General features: G+C 54.4%; 1 protein-coding gene across 1 annotated transcript; it reads left to right on the top strand.

Annotated features, from left to right (window-relative positions):
- Positions 1–240: 240 nt before the first annotated feature.
- On the top strand, positions 241–7,567 carry HMOX1 (heme oxygenase 1). The gene is made up of 5 exons (XM_030856124.2): positions 241–438; positions 1,625–1,745; positions 3,951–4,442; positions 5,785–5,884; positions 6,939–7,567. The coding sequence occupies exons 1-5, from the start codon at positions 416–418 to the stop codon at positions 7,067–7,069; spliced, it is 867 nt and encodes a 288-aa protein (XP_030711984.1). The 5' UTR covers positions 241–415; the 3' UTR covers positions 7,070–7,567.
- The last annotated feature ends 2,741 nt before the right edge of the window (positions 7,568–10,308 follow it).

The raw sequence follows: 10,308 nt of genomic DNA, 5'->3' as shown, positions 1-10,308 counted from the left end.
GCGCTGCCTCCCAGCCCTCTGGAACCATTCAGACCCCTGGAGCGTTCAAGTCCCATCACTGGGTGGGAGGCTCTGGAAGTGGCAGGATCACACAGCTGCTCAGATTTCCAGAAGTTGTTGGTTTTTTTTTTTTTTTCTTTTCACGTCCTGTTTTAAATAGCTTTGTTTTCCAAGGGTCATATGACCGCGCCTACTCCACCCCCGCAGGCCAGGGGCGGGCGGGGCGCCGGCCCTCGCGGGTGTTGCAATGTCGGGCCAGTAAGTGTGGATCGGCTGTCTGGCGGCGGCCACGTGACCCGCCCCGGGGATAAATAGACGGCACGGTCTGGGCTTTGCACAGTCGCTCTCCCGCCTCCAAGAGCCCGTCCCGAGACGTCGGAGCCAGCACCGGACCCCGCACCAGCACCACCGCAGGATGGAGCGCCTGCAGCCCGACAGGCAAGCGCGGGGCGAGGGACCGGCCTCTCCCGGGAGGGGCGACCCCTGCCCCTGCCCCTGCCCCTGCCCCTGCCCTTCTGCCGAGCTGCCGAGACTCAGCCGGGAAGCAGGAAGCGACCTCGCTGGGCGGCCGGTCTCTTGGGCTTTGGTATAAGGAGGAGCGGGGTTCCAGTCCCGCCCGGTGGGGTAGTCGGAGCGATGAAAGATGAATTACATGCCTGGCTCCGGGTGGGTGACCCGATGGGAGTGTTGCCGTGGGATCCAACTTTGTTTTTGGCTTTGGACTTGTGTGTGCTTGGAGGTGGCCGTGTGCTGAATCCGAGATCCTGGGGGCTGTCCAAGGCTGGCTGTGAGTGCCTGCTTTTCTCACTAGAGCCCCCTCTTGGCCGCATCCACCTCTCACTACCTGTTGAATGCAGGAGCAGGACATCACCGTGGCTTCTGTGTCCCCATTTACCGATGAGAATGGCACAGCTGGGGGAGGCAGCAGGGCCAAGGTTCCCTGGCTAGCTGGGATGTGAACCTTGGTTTGTCCCCCTCCAAGTCTGGCTCCTTTCCTTCTCCCAAGAATTTGATCAGCACATACAGAAGAGGGGATGATGTTTCTGGAAGAGGTGTGGGAGAGAAAAGAGAAATGACCCTTTTCTCGGGAGGCGGTTGCAGACATACGGCAGAAATACTCGCCGAAAGGGACTTTTTCTTGAGTAAAGCTGAATTTACTTAGCCTTTTTAAACACTTCTGTGATGAGCAAAATATTATAAGGGGTCATGAGATTTGTATCTGAGCTCAACAAAGTTAATGAATTAAATCTTGGGTCTAAAAGCCAATCAAAGCACTTACAAAGTTGAATGTGCATCCTGCCAACTGCTGCTTCTCCCTGGGTTGTGCTGCTGCCTCCTCTCCTCCACTGAGAATAACTGGTACCAGGACTTCCCTCTTGGTTTGGGGGGGACCGTGTTACATAGTATCTTAATGACTGAAAAGTGTGGATGGGGCTGCATCTTAAGGCAGTTGGGAACATGGCTGTTTATTACGTGGGAGGCTGGATTTCTGCAGAGAAGTCTGATAAAAGCTGAAATCTCTTTAAGTCTTGCCGACAGGCGGGGGTACCCTCAGAAGCTCGACGTTGGGAAGAACTCTGCTCAGAGCCCCCCACCTTGTTCACGTCCCTCCCTTTCTCTGTAGTATGCCCCAGGATTTGTCAGAGGCCCTGAAGGAGGCCACCAAGGAGGTGCACACCCTGGCGGAGAACGCCCAGTTCATGAAGAACTTTCAGAAGGGCGAGGTGACCCGAGAAGGCTTTAAGGTATGTGGCCTGGTGGTACCAGCCCTGGCAGAGGGAATGTTGGGTGTGGGTGCTCCCAAGGCTCAGGGCAGTGGTTTAAGTGGGGGTGGGGACCAGGGATGCTGAGGGGCCAGATGGGCATGTTCAAGGGAATCTTTTTACAGATCGTGACTTTGAGGCTCAGAGAGGGGAGGTGACTTACCCAAGGTCACACAGCAGATTCACAGCCTGCTGTGTGGTGTTGTGGAGGGGCTGGGGCAGTACTACCATCAGCTGACCACCTAGGCTCTGCTTGGCATTTTACTTAATTTCTAATTAGTGCCTCAGTCTTGATAAGGAAGATGAGGAAGGGAAGGCTCAGAGAGACTAAGTAATTACCAGAAGGTCACACAGCCAGTAGGTAAATGGGAAAGGCCAAAAGGGAACCAAGGCTGGTTTCATTTCAGAGCTTATGCTTCTGATCTAGTTCTCATCTGCCTCTGAAGGCAAGGGGGAATGTGGGTTCGAGCCCGAGCACATCCATTTCCTAATAGTAAGACTAAGGACACCTCATCTATCCTCCCTAAGGTACCTTTTTCTCATCCATGAAATGAGATTTTTCAACAGCAGGGTTTTCTTTTCTTCATTTTTTTTGTCTGTGCTGCATGGCATGCGGGATCTTAGTTCCCCGACCAGGGATCGAACCCGTGCCCCCTGCAGTGGAAGCTCAGAGTCCTAACCGCTGGATTGCCAGGGAATTCCCTGCAGGGTTTTCTTAAGTGCCCGTTGTATGTGAGGCACAGGTTTTGCTATTTCCCAGTACAACTGTGAAATTCATAAAAATAGAAGGAAAGCACGTGGCAAAGAACCAGGCAGGTGCTGGGTGTGAGGAAAGGCTCCTTCCGGTTGAGCTGTGGGGCTGGGGAGCTGTAGCCCTCCACTCCTGACACCCCTGCCTTTTGCTTTCGGGAGCCTCTCCCACTTCCAACATGAGAGGTGCTTCAGTGAAGGGAGATTTAAGGCGCAGCTCTAAGGGGTTGGGGCCCTGGGCTATGCCCTTGCCCCCTTGTCCTCCCCCGCCCAAAAAAAAAAAAAAAAAGCTGACCTACAGTTGCTGAGATGAGGCTGGGGCAGAGGCAGTGGGGACGTGGCTGCTGGAGTGTCCCATCCCCAGCCACTGTAGACTTTGGGTCTTTCTTCTCAGCCGCTGAGTTCAAAGGCAGCACAAAGGTCCGCGAGAGGACCCAGTGCTCACTCGGATCATGCTGATGGAGGTAGCATTTTTTTATCACCATGGCCTCTGACTCAAGGGCTACGTGCCCGGCTGCACCTAGCGCTTTACCTGTGTCATCCTGGTGGACCTGCACACAGCCCATTACTGTGTGGTTGGATTACCCCTCTTTGCAGGGAAGGGAACCGAGGCTTGACCTGTGCAGAGCCACTCAGACCTCACATCGCCCAGAGAGGGCGAGTGGCTTATCCATGGTCACACAGCTGAGGACTGGCTGAGCCGGGTTAGAACCAGGCCGGTCAGAGTCGAAGGCCCAGGCTGTTCTGTACCAGGCTGCTTGGCTTTCTGCCCCGGTGAGAAATGGCGCTGCCGTGAACGTTTATGGCTCAGAAATCATCTTGGAAACCTCCACCAGAGCATTTATCCTTTGTCCTCTTTCAAACTCAAACTAGAGAATTAATGTGTAACGGGAGTTCCCCGAACCGAGGAGCACTGGCCCTGTCCCCCAGCTCAGCTTCCAGAGGGGTCCTTTGGGGAGGACAACCACGCCCTGTAGATGGTCATCGAGAGGTCAAAGGCCGGAGGTGCCTGGCATCTCCTATAAGTACTTTCATTCACGTACGTTTTCCAGAGCCAGGATGGCCCCCCTAGCCATGCCTGGGCTTGGCTCCATTTCCATTTCTTACTAGCTGTGTGACCTCTATGTCACATACTCTCTCTGGGCCTTAGTTTCCTTTTCTGTAAAATGGTCATAGCTATGCCTTTGTTGGATTTTTCCAAGGACGAAGTGAGGCTGCGTGTTTTATGCAGTGTGATAAAGAGGTTTTAGGCCCAGACAGCGCATGATCGAATTTCTCTCTTGTGACACTCCCTCTGGCTGCTGTGTGGAGGAGATCGGAGGGGCTGGCAGGAGGTGGGGGCCTGGCCCGGGGAGGTGACGAGGGTCCCTCTGAAGGCAGTAGTGTGAAGGGGCTGGATGGGGAGCTCTTATACCGACCTGCTCGCTCTGGTTTCAGCTGGTAATGGCATCTCTGTACCACATCTATGTGGCCCTGGAGGAGGAGATCGAACGCAACAAGGAGAACCCGGTCTACACTCCCCTCTACTTCCCGGAAGAGCTGCACCGAAGGGGGGCCCTCGAGCAGGACATGGCCTTTTGGTACGGGTCCCGCTGGCAGGAGGCCATCCCCTACACGCAGGCCACCAGGCGCTACGTGCAGCGACTCCAAGAGGTGGGGCGCGCCGAGCCTGAGCTGCTGGTGGCCCACACCTACACCCGCTACCTGGGTGACCTGTCCGGGGGCCAGGTCCTCAAGAAGATCGCTCAGAAGGCCCTGGACCTGCCCAGCTCCGGAGAGGGCCTGGCCTTCTTCACTTTCCCCAACATCGCCAGTGCCACCAAGTTCAAGCAGCTGTACCGCTCCCGTATGAACACTCTGGAGATGACCCCCGAGGTCAGGAAGAGGGCCCTCGATGAGGCCAAGGCTGCCTTCCTTCTCAACATCCAGGTGAGGGTCTGGCTGCCCTGCGTGGCCGCCGCGTCCCCCAGCTGCTCCTCCAGGGACATTTCACGCAGAGCAGGGGAGGTGGGGGCCGAGGGTCACGGTTAGGGACAGGGGCTCGGGGGCCAGGGTTCCAGTTCTGCCACTTACTGGCTGGGTGATGTTGGACAAATCCCTTAATCGCTTTGTACTTCGGTTTCCTTGTCTGTAAAATGGGGAAATGACATTATCTCGTAAGAGTTGTGAGGTTTAAGCGAATTTAAATCAATCAGGTCCTAATAGCACGGCCTGGCATGGCATCACCTGTCTAATATTAGCTATGGTTGGTTATTGTGGGATGTGAGCGTCACCATTGTGGCACTCTGTGGCAATCCTCTGTGACAACATACAAGTTGCCTGTGCATTTGTGTGTAGCCAGGTTGGCACTGCAGGGGTTATGGGTGCTGTAGACGTGGCCTCCGCCTTCTGGGCCTCAGCCCAGCCAGGGAGGCTGGGTGTGTCTTTCTATAAGTGTCTCAAATCTAGGGGAAGGTGAGCTTCAAGTGAGGCCTTTCCTTGAAGGATGACTTCTTGGGCAGGGCTGGGGGTGGGTGTGTTTCCAGGTCGGGTGAGGTTTCTTCTAATCCGGATGTTTGAGAATCCCATCGCTCTCCCCCCACCTGGAGGCCCCACGGGGACTGGGGTTCCCAGCTTATGCTCTCCCTGGCTCTTTATTCCCAGCCTGGGACCCCAGAAGAGCCTGGTCCGAGCACTCCTTAATGGAGCAATGCCCCTTCCTTGCATTCCCCTAAAAAACAACATCATCAGCCACAAAACCTGGTCAGTCCTCCAAGAAAATCTGTCTTTCAGAGAGGTGGTATAGAAAGAACGGGAGCTTTGGAGCCAGAGCCCCATGGGAGAGTTGGCTTGTGCTGCCTGACCTCTGGGATAGCCTCGGCCCCAGGCATTGAATCTCTGGGAGCTGCAGTTTTCTCATCTGTAAACCCTGGCTCATGAATACCATGGAGCACACTTAGCAGGGGCGAATCTCACCAAGAGAATGGAGTGCCTGCTAGGGTACCGCTCATGACATCAGTTGGAGAGGGATGCAACATAAGGGCGTGAGTGGCCACGGTGAACTCTGAATTCACGGTGGCTATTACTGGGGAGTATTTGGGGAGGAGCAGGCAGGCGGGTCAGATGGACTTGTGACATCTTATCTCTTAAGCTGGGTGAAAGGTCCATGGATGTTCAGTATCTTTTCCCGTGATTCTGGTATGTCCTGACGTTTCACAACCACACACCTCAAACCTCCCTTCAGCTGGCTGGTCCCCACCTCTCACAGAGACATGTGTCTTTTGTCTTGCAGCTGTTTGAGGAGTTGCAGGAACTGCTGACTCAGGACGCCAAGGACCAGAGCCCCTCGCAGGCACCAGGCCTTCGCAGGCGGGCTGGCAGCAGGGCGCAAGGTGAGGGCTTCCAGGGGGCGGCATTTGGAGGGAGCGTGGCGCAGCTCTCTGGCTCCAGCACCTGTTGACTCTTCTGTCTCCTCAATGTTTTAAATGTGAAGTCGGGCGTGGGCAGAGGGCGTGGGGCCAGCCTTCAGCGGGTGACTGCAGCCACGTGGGTGACCCCTCCACGCCTCGGTCTCCCCAGTTCTAGAATCAGGGAGGTTGGGCTCGTTCTAGGTCACTGGCTCGAAAGGAAGACTTGCACACCAAGGACCCTCAGAAGTCACGGCAAAGCCCTCTCCCCTCTTAATTGAGGTTCCTTTGGGGACCTTTTAATGGTTCCCACACAGAGACGCCCTGACATGGGGCAGGGAGCCCAGGACAGCTGCTAGCTCTTCCCCTGCCATGGACGCGGGGAAGACACGTAACCTCGGGGTCGTGTCTCGTGTCAGTCCGTCCCTCACACTTCTCAGACAGCTCTCGACGGGGTGGCTGTGCTGAGAGAACATCTGGGAAACTTCCAAAAGCACCGGAGTGCTCCACCCAATGTCCCCTGACACCCCGGTGGGTGGCAGTGTGGCTTCGGGAGTTGGGGGAGGGGAGGGGTGAGGCTCAGCCACCTGCTTGGCAGGTCACCTCAGGACTTTGCTCCCGGGGCCGCCCTCTCCCGCCTGCCCTGCGGCTTTCTCATGTGTGCTAGGCCCACGTCGACCCCTCTGTTGGCGGGATTGAGCCCGGGAACGTTGGAATGTGGCCAGTCCTGGTGGGATTGGCTACCTGGTGGGGGTGAGGGGACTTGGCCCTAACGCACTGGTTCTCAAAGTATGGTCCCCTGGGTATCCCTGGAGGGTACTTCCTCACAATGTAGCCGAAAATGGAAGACTGGAGAGCTTGGAGAAGTAGTAAGCTCCCTGTCTTCGGAGGTATGTAAGCAGTGGCCGGAGGGCTACTGGTTTGCGTTGAGCGGGACTGTACTAGACCCTGCTGAGGCCCCTCTGCTTTGTCTTTCTGTGATGTCAGACGGGCCCACCTCTGTCCTCCTGGTGTTGACACTGTCCCCTTTCTCTTTCAGACTCTGCTCCCACAGAGGCGTCCAGGGGGAAGCCCCAGCTCAGCATCCTCTCCCAGGTGCCGCTCATGCGATGGGTCCTCATGTTCAGCTTTCTGTTGGCAACGGTTGCCGTGGGGCTTTACACCTTGTGAATGTAAGCATGCTGGCTCCTGGCCGTGAACTGTTTTTGGAGACGGACAGCCTCTTGGCCGACTTCCCTCCCTTGGGCATGGGGGGTGGGAGCAGCTGTCGGGGTCCCTGCCGTCTCCCTGCGTCCCTCTGTCTCTGGAAGAAAGGAGTCTGCGGCATCTCCCCCAACCAAAAGCACGTCCAGCCAATGACCTGAACTTTAGAGTGGGACGAGGGGTCCTGCCCAGCCTTGAGGGCACCCTCCCCACCCCGTTCCTGCAGTAGAGCCCAAAAGATGTAGCCAGAAGTGACCGCTGTCGTGAACCTCCAAATGCCCTGGGTCCCCGGTCTCCCTGTTGACATGCTGTGACCGCCTGCCCCCTGGGCCGTGGCAGTTTTTGTATAAATATGCAAAGATGTTGTGTCTCGTGTTTCCGTCTTGTTTTCGTCGGAGCCACTTTTCGTTCCTGACTCGGCCTGAGCTGTGGTATTTTGTTGTGTTCTGTTTTGTTTTTATAACAGGGTTGGGGTGGGAGGGAGGGGTTTAACAGCACTGTGGCCTTGGTCGCTAACTTTTATGTGAAATAATAAACTACATGGCTTAATAGTAACCTGAAGTGTTTTTCTTGGGTTCTGTTACCTTTGGGGAGCTGACTTGTCCTCACTTGTTTCTTGAAAGCCTGGTGGGGAGAAGGGGTGAAGGTGGGGATGACAGGAGCTGGTTTGGGATGTTGTGCTCTGCCCTGAGGATGGGGGGTGGTGACCTTTAAGCAGTCGGTGGGCAGATCTTCGTGGTGAACGCTGCTTGATGCAAGACTCAGCCTTACTGAGGATGGGATTCCCTGTTAGGCTGAAATGAGCAGATTCGGGGGTAAAATTTGTGTCCTGTACAGTGAACCCCAGGGACTGGAGTACGATCCCTGGTTCAAATCCCTGCTGCTCCATTTTGTAGCTCTGCCTTTGGGGTTAGTTATTAACCTTTTTGGGGCCCAGTTCTGTCACTTTTAACATGAATACAGTGAGACCCAGCTCATCTGTTTTGAGAAGCAAATGAGATGCATGTAAAATACCAACAGTGTATAAAACTATTATGAAACAAGGGAGATCAGTGTTTTGTGATTCCTGCTAATCATCTCACCCATGATATCATCTCATTTGATCCTCAGAGAAAAGCTGTGAGCAGTGTTAACGCTCTCTGAGGGTCAGGAAGGATTTAAACCCGGTCCGGCCAGTTCTAAACCCAAGTCTTTTCCACTCTCCGAAGTCCCGAAAGCCACTGAAATGGTAGAAATGCAGCCTCCCAGTCTGGGAGAGTGAAAGCCCTTGGCTGGAGGTGTATTTAGCAAAGCAGGGGACAAGGCTTTTCCTTATACGACTCCTATGTGACTGAGGATTGGGTGCCTGGAGACCTCTCCCTAGTTCTGGCTTTGTCATCAAGTCTGGAACCTTTGGTTAAGTCACTTCAAGTCTCCTTGAAACTAACAGTACACCTGCCTCCTACAGCTATTAGGAGGGTCCAGTGGCCTCCAAACCCCAGTCTGTGGATGGTGGCATCACAACACCCGCATATCCTGGGCCCCACCCGGAGAGGTTCTGATTCTGGAGATCTGGGACAGGACTCCGGAATCGCTGTTTACGAAAAGCTTTGGCGCAGTGGTTAAGAATCTGCCTGCCAATGCAGGGGACATGGGTTCGAGCCCTGATCGGGGAAGACCCCACATGCTGCGGAGCAATTAAGTCCGTGTGCCACAACTACCGAGCCTGCGCTCTAGAGCCCGCGAGCCACCACTACTGAAGCCCACGCGCCTAGAGCCCGTGCTCCACAACAAAGAGTAGCCCCCTCAATGAGAAGCCAGCGCACGGCAACGAAGAGTAGCCCCCGCTCGCTGCAACTAGAGAAAGACTGCACACAGCACCGAAGGCCCAACGCAGCCAAAAATAAATAAATCAATGTATTTTTTTAAAAAAGCTTCCTGGGAGATTCCAAGGTGCAACCAGGTCCAGGAGCCACTGTTCATGAGATATGTATGCCAAGGGTAGGCACTCAAAATAGCGACTTAGCTCTTCCCACCCTGGGCCCTGTTGCCAGTTTTTTCGTGACAAGAGCATTGATACCGTTTGTAGTGACGAAGGAAGGAAGAGAGGGAGAGGAGAGAGAACCATCTTAAATTCTACTAACAGGAAAATGGCTGAATAATTTGTATTCTCTTCACACGGTGGAAAATAAAAGAACTGTTAAATAGAATGAGTTAACGCTATGTCTCCATGCAGAGGGACTTCCCTGAAGGTTCAGATTCGTTTGATCTAATTTTGAAACCCTATAAACAGACTCATATTTTAAACACTCCCCGTAAGTATGTGCCAATGTAGCCTATGGAATAAAAAGTTCTTTCCAACAGTTCAGGTTGTGGGACTTCCTGGTGGCACAGTGGTTAAGACTCTGCGCTCCCAGTGCAGGGGGCCCGGATTCAATCCCTGGTCAGTGAACTAGATCCCACATGTATGCAGCAACTGAGTTTGCATGCCACAACTAAGGAGCCCACGTGCTGCAGCTAAGGAGCCAGGCTGCCGCAACTAAGACCCAGTGCAACCAAATAAATAATAAACATTAGGAAAAATAGTTCATGTTGCCAGTGAGAATGGAAAAGAAGGGAGGGGAGATTATGCAGTCCTTATTGCCGCTTGAGAATCCGTCAAGTTTTGCCAGATCTTCCCGTTTTTAAAGTTAGGCTGGGAATCTGGTCATGAATTTTCACAAATTTTCAGCATTGCCAGATAATGAAAACTCTTATACAACTAAAAAAAAAAAAATCACCAATCGGGTCTAAGGAAACATCCCTCGAGTCCCAAGTTTGAGTTTCGTCCTAGAGGCGCTAACGAGACCAGAGGTGGCTTCTGAATGATTAATCCCCCACTTTTGGAAGCGTGTTTAGGGTGAGAGCTGGGAGCGCAGGCAGGCAGCGCCCCCTCCAGCCGCTAGGGGGAAGCAGGCTCACACCCGGCAAGGGGTACTTCTCAGGGACCTATAGCTCTGAAAGGAGTCGTTTCCTCCTGAGACTTTGAAAAAGGTTTAAGAAGAGTACACAGAAAAGCCCTCGCACGCCCGCGCCGGCCCTCGGCCCGCCCCTCCGCCATCTTTGCGCCCCGCCCCGCCGCTACTTCCGGGTCAGTTTCGCGCCAAATTGTCCAGAACACAAAATGGAGCCCGGAAGGAGGCCAGGAGGCCTGACGTCATGCGCCCTGCCGCCAATCCTCTCCGGCG

The sequence above is a fragment of the Globicephala melas genome, chromosome 10 (genome assembly GCF_963455315.2).
Source record: "Globicephala melas chromosome 10, mGloMel1.2, whole genome shotgun sequence".
NCBI classification, from domain to species: Eukaryota; Metazoa; Chordata; class Mammalia; order Artiodactyla; family Delphinidae; genus Globicephala; species Globicephala melas.
Note: the sequence above shows the minus strand (reverse complement) of the source record. Positions and strands in the feature narration are given on the sequence as shown.